Source organism: Lissotriton vulgaris, chromosome 2_1 (genome assembly GCF_964263255.1).
Source record: "Lissotriton vulgaris chromosome 2_1, aLisVul1.2, whole genome shotgun sequence".
In the NCBI taxonomy this organism is placed as follows: domain Eukaryota; kingdom Metazoa; phylum Chordata; class Amphibia; order Caudata; family Salamandridae; genus Lissotriton; species Lissotriton vulgaris.
The window spans coordinates 718233976-718259476 of NC_141687.1; the positions used below are offsets into that span (position 1 = coordinate 718233976).

The 25501-nt window shown below is 46.5% G+C and overlaps 1 protein-coding gene across 1 annotated transcript in view; it reads left to right on the forward strand.

Moving 5' to 3' along the window:
- NRIP3 (nuclear receptor interacting protein 3) overlaps nt 1-25501 on the forward strand; it is a 274148-nt gene that overhangs the window by 73172 nt on the left and 175475 nt on the right. The window contains exon 2 of the mRNA XM_086955990.1: nt 23056-23235. Within this exon, the coding sequence (XP_086812116.1) occupies nt 23056-23235 (180 nt within the window). The remainder of the gene's footprint in view (nt 1-23055; nt 23236-25501) is intronic.

Genomic DNA, 25501 nt, shown 5'->3' on the forward strand with positions numbered 1-25501 from the left:
GGAGCCTACCCCTTGTTAATGCCGAAATCAGCGCCGCTTCGCGCCAGCCAGTGAGGAGACCCCCGCTGTGGGAATAGCGCCGGCGGCCCCCGGAGTGAGGAGAGGGCCGCCAAAGTGAAGAAGGGGCCGCGCCAGGCCCGAGAAGCCAGCCTCGACCTGCCCACGTGACGGGGGCGCCCGACCACGTCATTGGTCGCGCCCCCGCTCTTGTCGCGCAGCCATTGGCCCTCGCGGCCGCACCCCTGAAGGGCCGCGCACGGATTGGCTGCCCCGCCGGGCAGCAGGAAGAGGCCTCTAAAGCCCGCGGAAGCCGCCGCAAAGCCTCGGGTTCCCGTGAAGAAGAGGGAACCCGGGTGAAACCATCGAGGTCACCGCGGGAGAGCCGGTGAGGAGGGGCCTCGAGGTACGGAGACCCCTAGAGAGCTGCCCGACATCTGCAGGGCTCCCGTTGGGAGGCGAGCCCTACAGCCAATCTTGGAGCCCCGGGTCCCCATGAGGTAGGAGGGGCCCGGGTGAAGCAAGGGAAGCGCCGGTCAGAGCCCGCAGAGGCCGCTGTGAGTGAGGAAGGGGCACTGAGGCACGCTGTCGGTGCCCGCCCCTTTGCGACGACCAGCCCTGCTGACTAGTGGAGCCCCGGACCCCTGGGAGCCGGACCCGGGTGACGGGGAGCGAGGAGCTGACGCTGCAGGGCCCTGGAGTGCCGGTGGAGCTCTGCCATTTCGTAGAGGAGCCTCAGAGGAAGAGAAGCCAGAGCCCTACGGACGCCGGAGAGGCATCAGGAGCCCGGTGAGTGGGGCCTTGGGCAAACTGTGTGGGAGTGGGGTGAAGAGGGCAACGGGGCACAGGGTCGGTGCTCGCCCCCCCCTCCCCTTAGTTTGGACAGTTGTAGTTGGGCCCCGTTGGCCCCAGACGCCACGGTGGTGGCCCGGACTAACCCTGTGGTGGGACTAAGCGAAACTGTAAGGGCCTGGAGAGAAGGAACTGGCCCCCCCCTCCCCTTTGAACTGGGACGGAATGGGCATGTCTTCAGATTAGATGCTCTGAGTTAGGCTTAGTGGTCATACGCCCGGGTTCACCTTCTATCCACCCATGAGCTAGTGCCCAAGGAAATGTTCTTCTTGATGAAGGGAATGTGTAACCTGTCATGAGGAAGTGGATGTGCTGGTTTAAAGAAAGGTTGCCCGAAGCCTGGTACTCGCAAATACTAAAGGTGTAGTGCACTTCTGTGCCTAGCTGTATTGTAGGTGGATTACCCTGCTAAGGTGAAGATGCTAATGTTATGCCTACACTAAAGTTATTGAGGTCCAGGTATTCTGTTGTTTATACATGCTGGGAGTTTGTATGCTTTGGTACCCCTAGGTTTATGATAGAGGAAACCGTGCTGTGTTTCATTACAGGTACTCCTGTCTATTATTATATGATGTTTTTCCCTTACAGGGGTTGGGTTGGCGTTGTCACGCATGAGGTTTAATTACGCTAATATGCAATTTACAATTTCAGCCAACCTCCCAAGGATGAAGGCCTGAGTAGGCCCTGCCTGATGCGTAGTTCCCTAGGTGGAGGGGGGAAGAAACCTGATGTTTTATTACAGGTGTTCCTGCCTAATGTTAATGCCAGTTGATTCCTATTCTTTTTACAGGAGTCGCCAATGCCAGCTATTTTGGGTTCTTATCCCTAATGTTTGGTTGCATGGTTAATGGGCGAATACGCTAAGTGCATTTTTCCCTTATATAGGTGTCACTGATGTTGCGTGCCAAATGCTAACCTTTTTATATTTCAGCTAGACACTATGGACTATGGACTAAACCCTTTTTGTCCCATGTAAATAATCCCCCACGGAAATACTTGGCTTGGGTGCCAGTTGGCGCCATGTTATGATTACTAGTGTATTTTTCCTTTTTACCTTACAGGTTGGAGATATCACTAAACTACTTCTTTTCCAACCAAAAGTGGAGTTGCGTCTCTTTTGTAGTGTGCCTGGTGTGTTGTCTGTGGATACTGCGTGAGTGCTTCACATGTCCTCAAAGTTTGGCCTGCCCGCTTGATGCCATGCTACCCCCTTGAAGATTTGGGCAACCCCCATTTCCTACATTGGTGGCAAGCGGTGGGATAGGACTTGTGTTTGCGCAGTACCACAGCGGCCACAGGTTACACTGCAAATAGAGCTTGGAGGTAATCACAGCCTTTTTGTGGGGATTATTGTTGTTTGCTAAATTGCTTCCTCCTGAAGAGTGTTCTGAATTGTCCCCTTGTTCCACTGGGAGGGTGTGTCCCGGGTGTACCTCGCCACGATGGGGTTGATCTACCAGGAAGTGGAACTGATGGAGCACACCGAACAGGAGGTGATAGACTTCCTCCTGGAGAGAGGGATACCCCCAGTAGGGAACATTAGGAGGAACCTGTTTCTCTATGAGGCCCTCAAGAGGGGAGAGCCCTTAGAGATTGATGGGGACTTGTCCGACTACCCCCCCCTGAGGTTTTAAAGGGTCAGTGGGTTAGAGACCAGAGAGAGGGCTCCCCATCCAGAACCCTGGGAGGTAGTTATTCCGATGAGGAGGAAGAGTTTGAGAGGGCGGAGACGCCAGTAGCTGTGGAGGACACCGAAGATAGGGAGTCTCGCACTGGGTCCAGTCCCGGGGGCACTGCCCCATCCCTTTCCCTGTCCCCAGAAGAGTGGGTAGATAGGAGAGAAGAGAGGGAGTATCAGCTGGCGCTGGCAAAGCTCAGGCATGCCGAGGGCTTAGCGCAGCTGAGGGTAGAAGAGCAGCGACTAGAGACTGAAAGAGTCCTAGCGCTGGAGAGAATGGCGGAGGCGGAGAGGGCCTTCGCCAGGGAGAGATCAGCTCAGGTGGGTAGTTTGTCCCCTGAGAGTGGTTTTAGGAGTCTGGATTCACCGAGGTGGGTGGGATCCAGTGGTGGCAGCGAGTGTAGGTCCAGTGCAAGGAGTCCCACTCCCGAAGCCCAGGAGACTGTGCCTGATTCCCTGGAGGAGGAGGACGGGTTAGTGTTCAGGGGCAGGGGAAAGCTGTCCCATCAGTCCTGGGGAGAGTTTGAGGAGGAGTGTTGGACTGTACTGGAGGATTGGGTGGTGAGGAGAGCAGTGGAGGATTGGGAAGGGCTGTGCCATGCCGTTATCCGGGAGCACATGCTGAGGAGTTGTTTCCCAAGACTGCGTCACCATCTGTTGCAGTGCGGGTTCTCAGACCCCAGGGAACTTGCACGGGAGGCAGACCTCTGGGTAAGTGCCAGAGCGTCTGGGAAGGCTGAGGGGAGTGATCCTGAAGGGAGTGAGACGGGGAGGTGTCCCAAGGTGCCCCAGCTGCGGCCACCGGGCCTGGAGTGTTCTTTAAGAGAACCCCAGCTTGGGAGGCTAGGCTGCCCCGATGTGTCATCCAGAAGGAGGGATCCCCTTATGTCAGGAGAACCCGGAGCATCATTAATCAGAGCTCCAGGGGTTCGGGGGTCTGACCAGTCACAGGGTCTAGATCTTGGACTGGGGTTCCAGGTTCAGGAGTTGCCTGGCCTGGAGGGTGGGGTTCCTGTAAGGCAGGTCCCTACCAAATTGACTCCCAGGGGTACCACTTCCAGTGGGAGGGTGCGGAACTCTGGGAGGGGGTGCAGAGGGAGGAAGGTCTCCTCTCTGTCACCGGCTCAGCCACAGGGCATAGATCCCGGGTTGGGTGGCCAGGGACAGGAGTTGCCTGCCCTGGTGGGAGGGACATCTGTAATCAGAGTCCCCCCGGAAGTGACTCCCAGGGGTACTTCTCCGGGTAGGAGGGTGCAGAATTCTGGGAGGGGGTGCAGGGAGAGGGAGGACTCGCCCCTGTCACCGGTTCAGCCTGTGAGTTTCGACTCCAGGTTGGGGAGAGAGTTGTGTGAGGGTGTCCCCAGGCGTAGGAGATGGAGGAACCCAAGGAGGAGAAGTAGGGGGAGGGGAGCCTCGCCCCTAAGGGCTGGTCATTCTGAGGGTGTAGACCCCAGATGGGTGGACCAGTGGAAATTTGGAGAGAGGAGAGTGGTTCAAGAGAATTCCAAGCCTGAGGCTAGAGCCTCCCACTCTAGGAAGGAGAAACATCCCACTAGGGAACACCAGTGGGGTGGTTTTGTTAGTGAAGGGAGGGTTGCGAAAGAGAACCATTGGGTTCCAGAGTGGAGGAGAGACTGCAGGTGCTCCTGTAGTTGCAGGCCTGCGTCCACCTTTTTCCGCCCCAAGCAGGGAAGCCCATCAAGGCATTGATGTGTCTACCCTGGCTTTTGGCTGGGGGGGAGTCGTGTTGGACTTGGCCTTTTTCCCCCAAAATTTTTCGCTTTTGACCCCCTTACCTAGGATGTCTCCCCCATGGGATTAAACCTGTATAGGCCATGAGTGGTGTGAGACACCTTGTTGAAAATGTAAAATTACATGATGTTAAATGGTGTACAGAAAATATCCCCCATTTTAAAACTGCACCTGACTGAAATGTACTGAGACTTAAAATGGATGCCATGGTCCTGGGTAGTGCCACCTGATTGCGTTAGGTTGGCGGTCTAGTTAATATTACCCAGCTACCCCTAGCTTTTGGAGGGAAAGCCTGGCACCCAGGGTGCTCACCCCCTCCCCTAGAACCAGTTTAGGCTAGTTGTGCCAACATTCTAGAAGGACCTGGCACTGCCTGGGGGGAGGGTATAAATAGGGGGAAGTGTCACCAGAGAGTCAGTCAGCGCTGGGACAAGGAAGGGAGGGGGACCTGCTGTGAGGTGCTACCGCCACATGGGCCTGTGAGCTGGGCCCTGCACCCCTATAAACCCCCCCCGTTGCTGTCCCCATGGGCCCCTGACAAGGGAGGACTCTTCATAGGTCCCTGACGCCATGGGACCTTGAACTACGCCAGCGCTGAGAGAAAAAGGTGCCCAGAAGAGGAGGAATGCTGTGGGCTTGAACCCCCCAGGAGGTGAGGAGTGTGCCCCTGGGGCTGGCTGTGGAACTGTTCGCCCCCCCCTCCGTGAGGAGCCTACTTGGAAGTCCTGGTTTGCCTACCTAAGCGCTGTAAATTCCAAGACTGTTGCTGCCCTGACCTGAACTGTCCTGCCTGGGAAGCGTTATAAGTTGGAAGCGCTAGAGAAGGACTGGGAGGAGCTGCGTGTCCCTAGAAGCCCTGAACTGCCTCTATTCTGTTGGGCTAAGAGGGAGGAGCAGTGCGCTGTAAATAGCGTCATCTGCTGAGGAGAATCGCGCTGTGGCCTGAGGGCACTGTGAGGAGGATCGAATGTGAGGAGCCTACCCTCGTTTTGGCGCTGTCCGCCATTTAATTAATTAATTAAAAAGGGAGCCTACCCCTTATTGCCGCTGGAGATCACCGTCGCAGCCCGGGCGCTGAGGAAACTGTGGAGAAATAGCGCTGAGGAGCCTACCCTCGTCTCAGAGCGCTGTCCGCCATATAATTAATTAATTAAAAGGGAGCCTACCCCTTGTTAATGCCGAAATCAGCGCCGCTTCGCGCCAGCCAGTGAGGAGACCCCCGCTGTGGGAATAGCGCCGGCGGCCCCCGGAGTGAGGAGAGGGCCGCCAAAGTGAAGAAGGGGCCGCGCCAGGCCCGAGAAGCCAGCCTCGACCTGCCCACGTGACGGGGGCGCCCGACCACGTCATTGGTCGCGCCCCCGCTCTTGTCGCGCAGCCATTGGCCCTCGCGGCCGCACCCCTGAAGGGCCGCGCACGGATTGGCTGCCCCGCCGGGCAGCAGGAAGAGGCCTCTAAAGCCCGCGGAAGCCGCCGCAAAGCCTCGGGTTCCCGTGAAGAAGAGGGAACCCGGGTGAAACCATCGAGGTCACCGCGGGAGAGCCGGTGAGGAGGGGCCTTGAGGTACGGAGACCCCTAGAGAGCTGCCCGACATCTGCAGGGCTCCCGTTGGGAGGCGAGCCCTACAGCCAATCTTGGAGCCCCGGGTCCCCATGAGGTAGGAGGGGCCTGGGTGAAGCAAGGGAAGCGCCGGTCAGAGCCCGCAGAGGCCGCTGTGAGTGAGGAAGGGGCACTGAGGCACGCTGTCGGTGCCCGCCCCTTTGCGACGACCAGCCCTGCTGACTAGTGGAGCCCCGGACCCCTGGGAGCGGGACCCGGGTGACGGGGAGCGAGGAGCTGACGCTGCAGGGCCCTGGAGTGCCGGTGGAGCTCTGCCATTTCGTAGAGGAGCCTCAGAGGAAGAGAAGCCAGAGCCCTACGGACGCCGGAGAGGCATCAGGAGCCCGGTGAGTGGGGCCTTGGGCAAACTGTGTGGGAGTGGGGTGAAGAGGGCAACGGGGCACAGGGTCGGTGCTCGCCCCCCCCCTCCCCTTAGTTTGGACAGTTGTAGTTGGGCCCCGTTGGCCCCAGACGCCACGGTGGTGGCCCGGACTAACCCTGTGGTGGGACTAAGCGAAACTGTAAGGGCCTGGAGAGAAGGAACTGGCCCCCCCCCTCCCCTTTGAACTGGGACGGAATGGGCATGTCTTCAGATTAGATGCTCTGAGTTAGGCTTAGTGGTCATACGCCCGGGTTCACCTTCTATCCACCCATGAGCTAGTGCCCAAGGAAATGTTCTTCTTGATGAAGGGAATGTGTAACCTGTCATGAGGAAGTGGATGTCCTGGTTTAAAGAAAGGTTGCCCGAAGCCTGGTACTCGCAAATACTAAAGGTGTAGTGCACTTCTGTGCCTAGCTGTATTGTAGGTGGATTACCCTGCTAAGGTGAAGATGCTAATGTTATGCCTACACTAAAGTTATTGAGGTCCAGGTATTCTGTTGTTTATACATGCTGGGAGTTTGTATGCTTTGGTACCCCTAGGTTTATGATAGAGGAAACCTTGCTGTGTTTCATTACAGGTACTCCTGTCTATTATTATATGATGTTTTTCCCTTACAGGGGTTGGGTTGGCGTTGTCACGCATGAGGTTTAATTACGCTAATATGCAATTTACAATTTCAGCCAACCTCCCAAGGATGAAGGCCTGAGTAGGCCCTGCCTGATGCGTAGTTCCCTAGGTGGAGGGGGAAAGAAACCTGATGTTTTATTACAGGTGTTCCTGCCTAATGTTAATGCCAGTTGATTCCTATTCTTTTTACAGGAGTCGCCAATGCCAGCTATTTTGGGTTCTTATCCCTAATGTTTGGTTGCGTGGTTAATGGGCGAATACGCTAAGTGCATTTTTCCCTTATATAGGTGTCACTGATGTTGCGTGCCAAATGCTAACCTTTTTATATTTCAGCTAGACACTATGGACTATGGACTAAACCCTTTTTGTCCCATGTAAATAATCCCCCACGGAAATACTTGGCTTGGGTGCCAGTTGGGGCCATGTTATGATTACTAGTGTATTTTTCCTTTTTACCTTACAGGTTGGAGATATCACTAAACTACTTCTTTTCCAACCAAAAGTGGAGTTGCGTCTCTTTTGTAGTGTGCCTGGTGTGTTGTCTGTGGATACTGCGTGAGTGCTTCACATGTCCTCAAAGTTTGGCCTGCCCGCTTGATGCCATGCTACCCCCTTGAAGATTTGGGCAACCCCCATTTCCTACAGAAGTGTCATAAGTCTATCCGACTGGAGCTCAGCAGTCAGGTTACCCAGGGCACCGGCAGTTTCGACTATGGTGGACTCAAACACTCTCGTCAACTGACAAATATTCCTACTGTTAGCCATAGGTCCCCAGAACGGCAGAAAACCCTTGAAGAAATCTCCCAGTTCTTGTCCTGTAGTGTCTTCTTGACTAACGACACCTCTAGCAACTCTTGTTTTATGGTAATCTGCCGCAGCTGTAAAAGTAGGAGGCAACAGAAAGGAAACAAAACATGTGCCCGAAAAGTCGGGGGCAGCAATGTATAAGCTTTGTCATAGTAAACAAAGTAGGTACCCTTAGCAGCTAGGAACGCTGGGGAAGACTGAGACGCAAATACATAAGTCTCAGTACAAGCGCTCTTCCCTAACTGAGCCTTCGGATTCTTACCGTTGCCCTGCAGACAATAGTGGCCCTGATAGGGCACTATCCAAATCGGTGGAGAACTCTTCGCTCGCTGGTTAACACTCAGACTAACTCCATATCCAGTTACGTTCCAACAATGTAGGCTAAAGTCTCCTCTCTCGGAATAGTCTCATATGAGCTAATCCCTCTAATCATGTCGACAATGCCTTTGACTATGGCGCTATTCTTTGGGTTGTCTTTCAATGAACGTTGGGGATAGACACTATGGGCATAGATAAACATCGTTCGGTAAGCCCAAATCGAACCATTAAAACTAAAGGGCAAAACTAAATAAGGAATACCCTTATCGGTTGTATGAGGCATCAAACCACAATCCAACAATTTGTAGTATTCATCACCAACTGGTGTTGATGCAGAAGTTGAATGAAAGAATTGTTAGCAAATTCCAATCGTCTGATTACCTCATGCTCAGGCAAAGGGTGGAAAGAATGAGAAGAAGAAATCGTAGGTGAAGGTGTAGGTTGCACAGTGGAATCAAACGTCATTTTAAAAGCAAATGTTACATAGCCAGCTATAAATATCATAAAACTCAATAGTAGAAATAAACATGGTATTAAAAAACTTTTCTTCGATATTATTTTGCATATTCGTTTTCCAAAAGTCAGTGTCTGTACAGGTCTCTCCAACTCAAAGAAATCCATCCTAAACTAAAGGTGCTGCCCGCGGTGGTAGGTTGATTCTGCTTAGGAGTGCCTCTGCTAACCCAGGAAGACTGCCTTGAGCCAACGGAACCCTCGACCTAGTGTCTCAGGCTTGCACTCCCAAGACTGGGAGCAACCGCGACCCTAGCAGCGAGAACCGGATGGCGGTTCAAGAAAAACAAAAATGAGTAGATCCTTGGAGGAGAGTCAACCTGCAAACAAAAAAATCATCAAAATGTATTAGTCTTTATTTATTTGTCCGTAACTCTCGGTCTCAGATTATAGCGATTCTTTCCAACTAATTCTTGATCAATGAACAAAAGGTGAGGCTCTGTAGTGTCCAATCGATCTGCAGGAGGTACTGACGTTTGCAAAATTCTATCGCTTTCCTTCTCTGAGTTCGTTCCAATCAATCGAGCATCGCTGAACGGTATGAACCGTGGGACAACGTCCGTTTCAGAATCTGCAAGTCCCTCCTGGACCCACTTATCGTACGGCAAGGGCAGAGGTGCCCTTTTGGTGTGTGATCCGTGGATCCAGTTTCGTTTGCCTTGCACTCGGACCGCAGATCTTGTTGACAAGAGTACTTGATAGGGCCCCGTCCAACAGGGCTGTTCGTTCTTGGTCCGCTGAAAGTTGCGTACAAATACCCAGGAGCCAGGTTCGATGGAGTGCCCTGGATCGTCTGAAGCTTGTGGAAGACTGTCATGCACCTGTTGGCGTAAAACACTCATTTTAGTTGTCAGTTCACACAAATAGTCAAGCAACACAGGATACTCGAGGTCTCTGAACCTCGTTGGTCTTGGTACGCCCCAAATGTTTGCTGGGCGACCAAACACAACCTCATACGGACTCAAACCCATTTGTGAATGCACAGGCATCCTTGTGGACAGAGGTGCTAATGGCAAGGCGTCTGGCCATTGTAAACCAGTGCTCGCTTGAATTTTGGCCAATTTTAACTTAAGAGTGCCATTGTAGCACTCGACTAAACCAGCTGATTGGGGGTGATTTACAGCGTGGAATTTCTGCCTAATCCCGAGACCCTCACACACTCTCTTCATAACTTGACCCACAAATTCACTCCCGTTATCACTCCAGATAATTCTCGGCATTCCAAATCTCGGGAAAAACTCTTTTATCAAAGCCTTCGCTGTGGACAAAGCAGTATTGTCCTTAAGGGGGTAAGCTTCTACCCATCTAGAAAAGGAGCAAACAACCACTAACACATATTTCAAGTTGTTGCAACTCTCCATATGGATAAAATCTAGCTGCAAGGCCTCGAACGGATACGTAGGAGGAGCAAAATGACCAGCTGGTGTTGGAGTTCCCTTACCAGGATTATGCATCAAACACACCATGCAATTCTTGACCAAGTTCTCTGCACATTTGGGGATTTCCGCATTCTGCCAAACAGGAGCCAACAACTTGCAAATCCCTTTCACACTAATATGTGCCATTCCGTGAGCCATTGAAACGACTGGAAGCACATACGCGTTAGGCAACAACCATCTCTGATGCTCTGACAAATCAATCCAACAACCATCCGAATCCAATCTACCCTTGCTCTCTCTCCAGTCATTCAACTCTTTCTCTGTGGCCTCACCCAGTATAGATTTCCCGCTTTCAATAGTATCTTCACACATACTCTTCTCTGGAACCCATCTCGCTGGACCCGCAACATACATTCGACTCATCATGTTTCTAGCAGTTTCTTTCGCAACTTCATCCGCAAACGCATTACCACGACCGATATCATCTGTAACCTTTTTATGGGCACTGCATTTCACAATTGCTACTTGCAATGGTACCGTAAGAGATTCAAGAAGTTCATTCACTAGTTGCCCATGCTGGCTCTTAGTCCCATGCGATGTCAGAAAATCCACGTTCACGCCACAAACGTCCAAAGCTATGAGCCACACCAAACACATACTGACTATCCGTATACACATTCACTCGTTTTCCTTTCGCTAACACACACGCTCTCGTAAGTGCAATCAATTCCGCTGCCTGTGCCGAGTTATTTGGGATACGTGCAGCTTCAACAACCGTATGCAAAGTTGTCACAGCATATGCTGCAGTCGTATCGCCATTCGGCAACTTAAAACATGAACCATCAACCCACAAAGCATCATCAGAATCAGGAAGAGGAGTATCCCGGAGATCCACTCTCCCTTTCATCTCTTCTTCTGTTCTTAGAAACAATCATGCTGTTCTTCACTATCCTCATCTGTCTCAAACGAAATTGGCAACAAAGTAGCTGGGTTTAAGGTATTACACCTTTTGATGTGTACATGACTCGCTAACAGTGTAAGCTCATACCCTGACAATCGAGCACTAGTTAAGTGCTGTGTCTTGGTACGATTCAACAAGGTATCCACTGCATGTGGGAACATCACCACTAACGTGTTATCCATAACCAAACCAGCAGATTGTCGAATTGAAACAGCCGCTGCTGCTGTAGCTCTCAAACAGCTCGGCAACGCTCTAGCTACAGGATCTAAGATCGACGAAAAGTACGCACATGGGCGTTGCTTATCGCCAAACTGCTGAGTCAAAACCGACAATGCACATACCTCTCTCTCGTGGACATATAATGTGAAAGGCTTACTGTAATCGGGAGTACCCAACACAGGAGCCAAGCACAACTCATTGCGTAATTCAGAAAAACTCTTCTGACTTTCATCAGTCCAAGGAATAGGATCCGGGGTATCCTTAACAGTAAGAGCTATCAAAGGCTTCGCTAACAGAAAAATTGGGGATCCACTGCCTACAGTACGACGTGATACCCAAAAACGCACGTACTTCTCTCTGTGTCGTAGGAACACTCATTTTCACGATAGCCTGAATTCTTTCCAGGGTCAGTTTCCTTCCCTCCTTCGATAAGAGGTGACCTAGGTAGGTAACTTCTTGTCGACAAAATTGCAGTTTCGAGAGAGAAACCTTGTGATGACAATCAGACAAGTGACGTAATAATGCCAATGTGGCATCCTTACAATTCTCCTCAGTATCAGCAGCAACTAACAAATCATCAACATATTGAATAAGAGCTGCACCTTCAGGTAAAATCAACAGATCAAGTTGTGTCTTCAAAGCTTGACTGTAAATCGATGGACTCTCGCAATAGCCTTGAGGAGCGTGCTTAAAGCGGAAACTGCGTCCTCCTAAAGAGAATCCAAAGATATCCCTACTCTCCATAGCAATCGGAATGCTGAAGAAAGCATTCTTCAAGTCGATCAACGAAAACCAGGTAGCAGAAGCCGGAATCAAAGTCAATAACGCCGTAATGTCAAGCACAACAGGAAATTGGGGAACAACAATCTTGTTCACTTCATGAAGATCGATGACAAATCTATATACAGGAGGCAGTGAAGGATCAGTTCTCTTTAGAACAGGCAAAACAGGACTATTGCACACATTACCTCGCGTCTCTTCAATAACACCCTTGTCGATCAGATCATAAATGATCGCTAAAAGTGCACGCTCACCATCACTCGATATACAATATTGTGGAATACGCGGTAACTTAGCATTAGCCTTCAGTGTCACAACATATGGAGGAATATCCAACAGGCCCACATCATTTGGACCCGTAGCCCACAGTGAATCCGGTAACAAAGACAATTCCGATGAAAAACAATCTTTCGATATATACATCGGAGAAATCACACTCTCACCCAGGGTAAGATGTACTCCCGCCGGAGAACAATACAAAGTCTCATACAATCTCTTCAACAAGTCCAATCCCAACAAATTCTCAATGCAACCTGTAGTCAAAAGAAGGGGTGCTTCAAACTTACGAGGACCAACAGAAAGGGGCAATGGAGCAGAAATCGGATTCGTAACGGGGAGCCAGAAAAACCTACAGAACCATTATTAAAGCCAGACAAAGGTGCGCCAGGGAGTTTACAGTGCATAATAGAACTCTTCGTAGCACCAGTGTCTAGCAGAAAAGGCTCTGACACACCTGATGCAATCACTTTTACATAAGGTCCACTCTGATCTACTGGAACTGAAACAACTCCCTCTCTTTGTCCATGGCTGTCCTAGCAATCATTACCACTTGTTCCATCACCTTCAACATAGTAATCATCTACATAGTACTGTGCTGACCTACCAGATGAATTCTGCTGCTGATCAAAGCTATTCATCGAATTCTGCGGAGGCAAAGGAAGCACATTTTGTCCGCGACCCCTACTTCTAGGCGCTTGCTGAGCACCTCTACCTCGTACACCAGAAGCACTATTCCCTCTTTGTAGCAAGACCGGACAACTATTCTTATAATGACCCTCTTCTTTACAATATGCACACTGATTGGGGCCATATGGAAAACGCTGTTGCGAAGGCTCGTCTCTTTGCGAGTTTCTCGAATACTGTTGAGGCTGCTGATACGCTGATTATTAACACGGGGTTGGATAAGCTTGTTGTAGAAGAACTTTAGTCTTCAATTCCTTAGTCTTCTTATCCGCTTTCTCTAACTCATCCTTACGTCTATTCTCATAATACTGAGCCGTAGCTAAAATCTGCGCTGATGTAGAAACAGGCCAAGCACTCTCAGAATCCTTCAACTTCGTGCATAACTCAGGAAGAAGATTGTGTACAAACTTGTCGACGAACAACCTCTGGCCACCTTCGGTAGCCATATCCTGCCCACTATGATCAACAAAAGTTTCTTCAAAACGCGTGAAGAAATCTGACACAGTCTCATCTTTCTTCTGCTTACATGCAGACAACTTATCCCAATTAACACGGACTTCGGGCATCAAAGTCTTCATGAAAGTAATAATCCTACCAGGAAGTTCTGTAATAATATTTTCAGGCTTAGCACCTCCAACTTGTCTGTCGTTAGCAGCAACAAGATTAACCCACAAATCACCCAATTCATTATCATGATCCGTATGTCGAATGACATTCCAGATGGGCTGTGCAACAACATTCCCAAACAACATGTCTATGTCCGCCAAATTCATGACGCACGAACTCACAGTTTGCGTAAGCTCTTTATAATATTCCGCTGGATTTTTTCTCGGATCAGGCAAAGTTTGCTTAAGCGCTTGAACTTCAGCACGCTTCCAAGGAACATGTACACACACTCTCTGGAAGTGCGCAACAACAGGTGGATTAGCATTTGCATCAGCAGGTCTCCAAACCGGAGGAACCTCTCGCATCGGATACTGACGTGATTTCCTCGCAACTAACGAATCGGGCTCAAACAGTCGTTCAGAAGAAGCATTATGCCAAAATGATAATAACGTCGACACCGCTCTCTCGATGTCGGGGAGGCTCACAATCGTTCCCTTTGCAAACTCAGAACGCAATCGAAACAACTCTTCAGGAGGTTTACCCACCGCATCCATCCATTGATCATGGAGGAACGCACACATGGTCTCAAAAACATACCGTTGCTTAGGTGCTTCCCATTGTCGGAAAACATCTATGATACCCTCAAGATCGTACTGGGACGTGTACGTTACCCATCTACGTGCCATGTGATCCAAAACCATACGTTCATCCGTTTCAGGCAACTGACTACGCGACTGTCTACGCTCAGTCACTGGAGACATACCCAATTGTCCCAACAAAGGAGTCAGAAAACCAGAAAAGGCAGCAGTCATCCGCTGCCTAGGAGAAGGAGTAGTCGGAAGAATAAGGGAGACGAAACAGTAGTAGAAGAATCCAAGGACGGAACTGAAGAAGTGGTAGGGACAGACACAGAAGTAGTAGCCGTAGAAAAGGGCAAAGCTGGCAGCCCCGGAGGAGGCTGCGCCAAAGGAACAGTAGCCAACGGAAGAGCTGACTGTGCAGGAATTACAGGAGGCAAAACAACCGGCAATTGCCCAGCCACCACTGGTGGCGGTGGTGCCGCAGCAGTCTGCGCATAAGGCGGCGGTGAATTTAACAGATGCGACATTAAAGGATCTTTCGCAAGATCTTTCTCGTCTTTCTGCTCTTTAGGCGGCAAGACTGGGTAGCATCTATCTACCGCTAACTTCCTCACTCTAAGCATCTGTTCACTTTCTTGTTCTTCCTCATTATCTCTATAAGCAATGGCAGCTTGCACCATTGACATACCTCGTTCTCGCTTATTCTTTTTCGCTAATTTTATTTCTTTCTGTTTGGCTTCTTTGCGCCATATGCGGAAAGAGTCAAACATCGCCGGCCGGGCTTTCTTCTTGAACAATTTCACCTCAAGGTTATCTAGTATTTCAGTTTCGAAACTACCGTAACGGGGCCATTGTAGGACACCGTCACTCTTCGTATATTTTACCCAGATCTCATTGTAGCTAATAGGGCCCACACCATGTTTCACGTACAATTTGTATGTAGGAGTTCCGATCGGAGGAACCGGACACGAATCCTCTAACCGGGAATCCCTCGATATACCACAACTAAACAAGTTTCTAAAACTGCTAAAACCAGGCATCTTGCTCACTAGTTCAGCTTCAAACAACAAGGGAAGTCTAAAAACGACAGTCTCGTGAATACACGAATCCCTTGGCTTTGGGGCCTGCAGGTACCAAATCAAAGCTATCCACTAAGGGATACAAAACAAACTAAGGACTAGGAGACGCTCCACATATACTTAACTGAAATGTCGATTGCGTCACCAGAAGACCCGTCAATCGTCTCGCTCTACAAACATCTAAGGCTCCAAAACAGGGCGACAGTCAGGGCAGCAGTCCTTCGTAGCCGTCGGAAAGCGGGAAACCTCGCAGCAAAGACTTTCGGACCACAACGACATACAGGGGTCGATGAAGTGGCTGGCCTTCCTCCAGAATTTTCATACGAAGCTTCTCATGAACCTCTGGCTTGGACCGGTACCGCTGAAGTCGCCCTACGTTGGGCGCCAACTGAAGGACCGGGTTTTTAGAACCCAGCGGCGTCGGGGAGACCGCCTGAAACCTTCGAGTTCCCCTGTCTTGGCAAACAGAGACACGGGATACTTCTTGATGACGTCAAAGACCAAAGTTTATTGCCTGCAACCAGGAACAGAGATCTACGAAGCACACACGGGTGGTTCGTCAGAGACTGCACAAATTCAATAAGCGGAGCATGGTCTTTTATGCCAAAAATCAAGCCTCAGGCAACATTTCAAATTTACATTTGGTGCATCAAAAACTGACCAATGACAATGTAACATTTCAAAAGTAGCGAATGACGACGATCCCAGACAATCCCATTCTCCGTTGTCCAGCCCACCAGAAGTGACCACGCACATTCCCAAGTTTCCTGTTCGATCAGGCCGGACAAACCCATCATAAAGCCTTCAACCCAAATCAATGATTATGTTGTAAAGAAAAGGCAGAAACAGATTGGAAAGGAGATAGAAAGGTGGGGGCAGTGTACCCTAAACTCGGGCACGTCCTGCTCTTTGATCTTTATCGGACCAGCTGCTGAACAAGGAACTGGCTCAGCGAGGTCAGCCTCGGGCAAGGAGTCAGTTTGGCCAGGTCACCCAAAAGTCAGCTAAAGCATACGTGTCTCAAGGACTCGTTCGGCCACAGTTATCGGGCCTATGTTAGGGCAACCACACAAAATGGCTCACATATACAAAATGGAACCCGAAGGTTCAAACTAAATCCTTGAATAGAGAGTGTTCTCCTATATCGATTCATACGAAAACACTCAGACACGCTACACTCGCCATTTGCGGTCTGCTGACACCAAAATCATCCATTTCCGACAATTTTTAGTGAATGGGTTCGGAACCATCGAACCCGGTTCGCGAACCACGGAACCACAGGTCAAAGGAACTTTATTTCTCTTTGATACTGATGAAGCAGACACCAATTCAGATGGCATCCTCATAAACCTGAATGTACAGAAAGGTGTATGAATGATGTATAGTCTCTGCATGACTCCTCTAACTCAATCAGATGTAAGATCAATGGTGCTAAAGACCTTTGCACCATCGAGTAACGCTAATAGTTCAGTAATATTAGGCAAAGGGTAATGATCTACCACAACACATTTATCAAGTTGCCTCAAGTCAATGCAGAGACGCAAATCCCCATTGGGTTTACGTGCTGTAACGACCGGAGCCAACCATTCAGATCCTTCAACCTCTTCTATGATTCCCCAATCCTTTAGTTTTTGAATTTCTTTTTTCATATCTTCTCTAATAGAGAGTGGCACATTCCTAACTTTACAACACACCGGAACAGCATTAGTCTTTAACTGAATTTTGTGCTGATAGCCCTTTAAACATCCTAGATTTTCTTTAAAAACATCAGGAAATTCTGCTTTTAAATCATGTGCAGATATTTCATCAGTTTCTTTCCACTGATTGAATTTTACCCCTAAGTTGTATGGGTGGATCAGAATTAGGATCTAGAAACACACCCAGATCACCCTGGTGTATTCAGCTTATAATACTGTCTCCTTTCTTTGAGACATACATTTTCCCAGATATTAATCTGTTCTTATATTCTACAAGTCCTACAAAATACCCATGTAGCTTAATGGGTTTACCCCCATATACTAAAGGAATGATGTTCGCATTCATTAATGTAATTTTTCCTTTAAGCTTAGTATTAAAAAATTCATTAGAGATAATAGTGATCTTGGCACCAGAGTCAAATAATACCCTCGTTTTTTCTCCTTCAACCAAGATCTCATCAAAAGGACAGGATTTATTATTGGATCTATTATCAACCTGAACTATTATCTGTCCGCATTCAAAATCTTCAGAACTAGATCCTCCTGTAGCACCTTCATAAATCTCCACCTCTTTAACCTTGGCTTGAATTTAGTTTTACAGAATTCTGTAAAGTGTCCTTTTATTTTACATTTAGAACAAGTTTGGTTAAGAGCTGGACACTTCTTATCATTGGCAAGATGCCCAGTTTTACCACATCTATAAAATGTTCTCTCCGTCCATGGTTTACCAACTTTTTTCTTATCTTTAAAATTTTTCTTTGCATTAGTATCTTTACTCATATGAACTTTAAGATTTTTTTCAGAATCCTTTTTTATGACAGCTACACATTTAAGCGAATGCTCAATTCGTTTAGCAACTGTTAAAACTTCCTCAAGAGTAGGTTCATCTCTTAACCACAATTCTTCTCTGACTTTTTCTATCCTACATCCATAAATTGAGTCCAGATGCGCTTAGCTGTGAGATTTTCAAATTTACATGAGGAAGCAAGCTTCCTTAAATGAGTTACATAGCATTCAATTGTCTCATCCATGCCCTGCATACCCTTCGCAAATTGATACCTTTTCAAAATCGTACTGACCTTAGGAAGGTAATGTTTGTCTAATTTTTTTATGCAAATTTCATAGTCATTCAGATTACTAGCCTCTGAAGAGGGAAGGTCAGGCAAATGATCATAAACATCTTGACCTTCAGACCCCAAACAATGAAGTAACAAAGAAGACTTCCTTTCAGGGCTAAGGGAAGGTCCATAAACTCTAGCATATCGTTCAAAAACAACTTTCCTTTTTTCCATTTCATATGAGGAGTTTCAGGACTAGATAGAAAAAATGGGGCCGCTGTGACATTTTGCATTTTCTATAAAGCAATTTAAGTCATACATGCAATTTAATTATTAAAGCAATATAGCAATATTTGTACGAATATACAACCAGATGATCATGACATCATCATATCATAACATAAAGAAATGCAATTGCTGAGGAGAGACACACTGAAGCAATTAGAAATGTATATATCACTGTAATGGCACATATAACACATTAAATTGTGAGTGCCACTGTAATGAGAAATATGACACACTAATTAGTTAAAGTGAGAGTGTCACTGAAACAACAACTGTAACACGCTGTAACACACTGGAATTAAACAACTGATGAGGCCTGTAGTAATATACAGTGATCGTTGTATCATGCTGAAATAGTTCAAGTGTGCTTGTCACTGATGATGCCCGCAATATTGCATCCCAAAGTGTGCGCGTCTCTGTGATGAAGTGAGACACGCCGATTAATTTAAGTGTGTGTGTCACTTTTGACGCCCACAATATTACATCCCAAAGTGTGTGTGTCACTGTGATGAAGTGTGACACGCTGATTAATTTAAGTGTGCGTGTCACTGATGACGACAAATATAACACGCTGGAAGTATTTGATGAAGCAGACACAGTAACAAATATACACGCTGAAATCATCCAAGTGTGGGTGTCACTGATGTCACTAGTAACACGCCGAATTACTTGAGTGAGCGCATCACTGACGGGTTTTCCGTGTTCGCCGTAAAGAGCACAGTAAGATTGGTTGTAGCATCAAACGTTTCTAAGCAACCAAGTCAAGATGGCTGCCACGCACGCGTGAGGAGCGTGATGACGTGAGATGCAGCACAGTCCAAGAAATCTCAAAAGAACAGCATCTCCGTGAACACTCCAAGAGCAATTAAGAGCAAGAACGTAGAAGTAAGCTTTGTTCTTACAATTGAAGCTTTGTTTATTTACAAAGTAGAAGCCACGCTGACCCTCAAGTAGCCATGCAGTTAGTGAGCTCGTATTTACTTTTGAATGACTGAAGACGCGCTCTGCCTTAAACAGCTTTACAGTTTACGTTGACACGTTTACATTTGAAATCAAAGCTGCGTTGTGCCTCGAGCATACAATTCAATGAAGACACAATTACCCTTAAAAATGAACTCTCATTGCACTTCAGTAGAAGAGTTCTTCGATTAATTATGCTGTATTTACTTTCAACGTGAATCACACCGCAGTTTCAGTCAGCTTTTACCAAATTCCAAATAATAATCAATACTTCCAATGTGCTCCTCCAGGGACAATCACAGTGCGACTGCTTGAAATAACGACCTCAAGATATCAGTAAACGCATTGATAACCAACTTCAAAACAATGTCATCGATCCAGACATAAATGATAAGTTTAAGTATAAGATGTTTCAGATTTTAAATTCACGTTGAATAAGCTTATTAACTCCTTATACTTATAAGCACACCCAGCTCTCAGTCTCAAAGTAAATAATATGCCAAATAGCTCGCCAGTTAGGTGAAATAACATTTTCTTCAGATCTTGACTCCAAAATATAAGTTAGGAAAATATAATTCTCACCAATCCTTCGTGTTGGGATTTTCTCTTACATCATCCTGCCAACTACCCCAGTGAAGTATCATGTATAATAAATCCAGCACTCAGAAATGCTATTTTAAAGTTGTTTATTCCAAGAGAATAATCCCATCCATCAGCAAGCAGGCAGGGAAGTAACTGATCAAAACTAGAACCTTTCCATGCTCAGAACTTAATGACAATAATGACATCTCTTAGATTCCATTCTAACAAGGCATGAAGATTTAATAAGATGCACATTAAAATAACATAAGAAGTGAAATACCACACCATACTCACTGAGCATCCATTTTAAGAAACGTCAAAGTCCAGCATTCACCCAGTACTAAGAGCCACTCTTAAACTTGATAGTTTCTCTGATTTTTTTTCTGCTGTTTAAGTGTATTCTTGGTTGTTGACTGGACTAATACACGTTCCTTGCTAGAAAAAGAAGGAGAATGCCACAGCCAGTGACTAGAAATATTACAGTAAAGGCGCCATACTTGAAATCAAGGAGTAAAAAAACGCTTAAATCAGTTCAAACACAGCTTTAAATCCAGTCAGCAGACCACATCTGATGGTTTTAAAGCTGTGCTCAGTATCAGAGGTGCTTGGTGAGTTGGTAGTCATGTGTTTTGAAAGGAGTAGAAGACTGTCTGCAAAAACCTCTGAGTTTCTTAAGCAGAGCGGCATGGTTCTAAATCAAATGTTTCTGTTGCTGAAGTCAAAGGGACAGCTTTCTGAATCAAAATGGCATACTTAGTTTATCTGAACGCATATTGCCTGTGTCTATTCAAGGCCAAAGAATATTTTCAAACTCTATTTTTAGACTGAGAGGACTCAGCACGGGGACACTCCGTTGGAGTAACCAATCGCTTTATAAACTTTAATATAATCTAATCTAAGCACGCCGCAGGGGATACAAGGTTATTCCACTACATTTTATCACTTTTGATACAGTTACCAAATAAGGCTGACCTTGTGCCATTCGACAACAGCTTTCATTAATTAAAAATAAATATGAACCGTTCAAGACAATGGGTCTGATTACGATCTTGGCAGATGATCTACTTCATCACAAACATGATGAATATCCCGTCCACTGTATTACAAGTTCCATAGGGTATAATGGAATTGTAATACGGTGAACAGGATATCCGTCACATTTGTGAGGGAGCATCTCATCCGCCAATAACGTAATCAGGCCCTTCAAGGTGAGTCAGGTTTGATGGAGAAGGTGCACCTGCTAACTCGAGATCTGGCTTCAAAAGATTACAAATTCAATGAAAAGTAACGGAATCGCACAGGGGTGAATTACCCAGAGAGTTTATGCTACCAAATGTGCTTATGAATGCAGGGTTGCCTTGAGTCTGACAGGAGAACTCGTAGGGTAACTCACACAAAAGATATAGGAAGGAATTGTGCATTTTTCTTACCAACCCAAGGTCTTGTACTTTTGGTATTCGTGATTTGAAAGGTTGCAATAGAAAGCGAAATAATTCCATGCAGGAGCCATGAAATAGGTGCATTTTCTGCTATGTAAAATGGGCTCTCCGTTTGTTCTTTACTTTATAGTGTGGTTGAGGCTTCTTTCTTAGCCATGGTTCTGTGCAAGGCTGGAGGCACCAGAACTACATCCACACCAGTCCCGCGTGCTTGAGAGTAATGTTGTCCTCAAATCTAAAGTGATTTTTCTTTTAAATTCCAGAGAGGCATGTTACATTACAAATTTGATTGGTGATGTGTAGTGCCGCTCTGTGGCTTTCTGTAGAGTCTCCATTATCCTGAAGGGTTGCTGCATGTGGTAAACTGGTAGAGAGGGACTCAACATCAACATTTGAATATTTCAGGATAAATGGTTACATTTTCTAGAAGGTTGAGGGTATTCAGTATCCTTTAAAACGGATGTTATAGCCCTTACATGTTGTAAGAAGATACCAACAAATTGTGAGAGAGGTGCCAACAAGGCTACTGTTCAAACTATGTTGTTACCATAGACATAATTTGGGCTGTACTGATGGCATACACAGTTTCGACTTTCATCCTCACTCACACTTCCATTGTGATATTTCAATAGATTCATGGGAAATGTAGTTTGCATTCATTCACCAATGTATAGAATATCCTCCAGAGACACATAGGCATTTCAAGGCATGGACAAAATGGTTTCTGGCCCAGGGCCGCCAGGTTTTTAGGGGCCCGATCATTAAGCTTTCAGCACAACCCCAGACAGTGGCATAATGCAAAAATTATGAGGCCTCCTTCACAATATGAAAAGGGTCTCCCACTTAGCACTGAGTTAAGGTGTCCTGAAGTATGTGGGTCCCCTTAAAGTGTGTGGGTGAACGAAGAGGGTCACCAATGATCAGGCCATAGTTGCTCAGTGCGTGAATGAGCCGGCAATGGATAATAAATTCAGAATTGTTCCAAGTTTGAGGCCCCAAATTATGTTTGGCCCAGGCCCTACACAATCCTTAAGATGTCCCTGCAGATACATGAAACCTTTTGCCTTGCAGTGTTGATGTTTTGAGATCATTATCAAACTTTCATTCACTGGAATGAAGTAAGTGCAAGTGAGTTTTTGAGAATTGCACCAGTTACTAACAAGGGGAGGCGAGCAAATGGCAAAGATCCTGTTTGATAATGTTTAATAGTTAAAATAAACCGAGGGTGCATACCCGGTAACCATATAATATATTCCTAAAGTGCCCATGAGGGGGTGCCATATTTCCCTGCGTTCTGAAGAACAAATGGGCGTTGCACACCATTCCAATAGACAGTGGTGGCTCCGTTTCCCCACTGCTTTTAAGCACTGTAACTAAAGGAAAAATTATATGATAATAATTGAATGTTACTATCATTTAAATTTTTCCTGCTGCTTTGCAGCCGGGGCGGGTGGGCTGCTCATCTCTTAGAGCAGGACAGGGGAGGAGTGGTTTGCCCACTCCAAGTGGGCACGAATGTTTAGCCAGTCAAACGGTCATTTGCACTTTGCATGTTCTCCACGCAGGCTGCATTACAGCCTGGGTAGACAACATGGCCAGGCCCCCAGTCCCCATCTGAGCGCGAACCACGGCGCGCTGACCAATCACAATGCTGCATTGCAGCGTTGTAATTGGTCAGAGGAACCTGGGTACTTCCCACTTCCTGTTACCACCTGAACCCGACACTTAGGAAAGACAAAGAGAGATGGCGACAAGGTAAGTTTAAAAAAATATATATATTTTACATTCCCTCCTTCTCCACCGGCCCGCCACCCCGGTCCGTGCTGGCCGACACTGCCAATAGACCCTTCAGATTGCATTTCTTCTGGAAGTTCATTTCAGCATGTTTTTATTACCGATATTATTTTAAAGTGTTCTAACCAAATGTTTATGCATTTTCCTAGCAACCGCATAACATTTTGCAAAGACGTTTACTGGAGACGAATCTCTCAAAATTTAGAAACAACCGCACAGCATGGACACCAAAGAGCGACCAGTCAGCACTGAGCAAGAAGTTTAATCATGTAAAACAAACAAGCCAGAGGAAAATTGAAGAGGATGACATGATATTTGTCTCCTGTCAGGTAAGAAAATGTTCTCTTTCAATAGAGAAACCACATAATGCCATAATGCATTTCCCATTTCGGACATAAGGCAGGTATTATATGCTAAAAAAAATATTATTACTTTTGAGCATTTTCAGTCTTGTTCAAAACTGTTTGCGAGTATAATACTTAACCTGTGTGTTGGATATGATGGGCATTATTAATGATAATTTTTTGCAGAATCTCATTAGAACTAATTGTGTAAAGCTGTATTGTACGGAACAAAGAACCCTCTGCCATGCATTATACAGATACTGCCAGTCACCGAGCACTTATGTGGCTGTTGATGAACGAGGCCAACGGCTGGGAGCATATTAGTTCTTATATTACATGTTTATACCATTATTCTTCCACCAAGAAATGTAAAACCTCAGTCTCTTTCCATGAGCATGGATCAGTATAGTTGCAAATATAATAATTCCAGATTTCTAAAGCACGAATTATCACCACCAAGGATATTGTGACGCTGGGGGCCGTCAGGGAGATTAAGTAACATGGGGCCAGATGTAGGTCGGTCGGTAACGGTCGAAAATCGGTATTTTCGGCCGTTACCGACCGGTATTTCAGAAATGGTATATAGGGGCATTATTTTACAGAATCAGTAAATTTACCGATTCTGTAAAATACTGAATCTGTATTTTTACCGATGCGGTAAATCTCAGATGTAGGTGGGACTCTTCTGAGTCCCAAAGGCCCTACAAATTCGGTATTTTAACACCCAATCCAATTGGGTGTTAACATACCGAATTCAGGTGTGCATGCACACCTAGCCATGTGACAGACAGACATGCCCTTAGGGCATGTCTGTGTGCCACGTGGCGCACATGCCTATTTTTCGGGTGCCAGAGGGTGTCAAAGTGACACCCCCTGCACCCTTGCAAAAGTCGGTATTTACCGATTCGGTAATTACCGAATCGGTATTTCCCATTCATTGCTATGGGCTTCACAGCCCATAGGAATCAATAGGGAATACCGATTCGGTAAATACCGAATTTTAACGATTCGGTATTTCCACATCTGGAAATACCTACATCTCCCCCCTTCATATTTACCGACTCTGAAATACCGAATCGGTAAAATTCGGTATTTCAGAGTCGGTAAATATGATTTACCTACATCTGGCCCATGATGAGCTAAGCTGCCGCCAGTGATCAAACTGTGAGCCGAATATAGCATGTTACTACGCATGCTATTACATCGCGTTCTATTACAACACAGTTGTTACAATGACCGCTTTGTTAGAACGCGATACTTTTGCATCGCAATTCATTAGATCGATTTGCTGTAGGGGGCGCACTGGACTTCAGAATAGTGTAATTTACTATTCCAACTCCAACATGCACAATAGTAGGGAAGGTGTTGGAAAAGTAAATTATGCTATTCCTTAGGTTAGAGCGCCCCCTAGAGCAAGTCTATCTAGTGACTTGCGATGTAAAAGTATCGCATTTCTAACAACGCAGTCATTGTAACGACCACATTGTAAAAGGAACGCAATGTAATGGCAGCGTTGTAAACACTGTTTCCCACTGAGCCCTGTGCTCCTGAGTCAGCCGCTCATGTCGCTGCACCACACCTCTCTCACGAATATGATAAACAAATGTTGAGTCACGCACCAAAATTGCTACATTAGGCACTCCAACAATTTATTGCAAATATATTATACTTAGTACATTATAAAATAGCTCTAATTCATAGTGTGGGACAATGCTGAGTGACTTTTGCTTTCATATAATGGACTATTAATGTGCAAAATATAAAACTGCTTCCATGAACTACAATTATATTCTATAGCGTTCCTTTTGTCTAGTTTAATGGGGTAATCCAGTGTCCCTCAGAACCTGGGTGTGAAGATATGAAGTAATGCTGGATCTGTTGGAAAAAAAAATGCTTTCCTACCAAACTGAATATAAGCCTAAATTAGCAAACAAAAACAAATATTCAAACATTTGTGTCGTCACAGTAGATGGAAAAAGGAGAAACAAAGAAAGAACACACCAATTATGATTCAATCAGAAAGAGTATATTGAAAAAATTACTTTTTTATTTTTACATTTTCATTTTATAGTGTATAGATGACACTGACAGGCTGTGACAAATAAAAGAACAAAACGGCGCAAGTGCTGAGGTGACAAGGTGCAAAAAGTGTTGGTTGTGAATAGGATATATACAATAAAGAATATGCTGGTTAAAAAGTTATCATTACAAATGACATCCATCCCTAGGTGCATAAATCTCTGTGCCACTT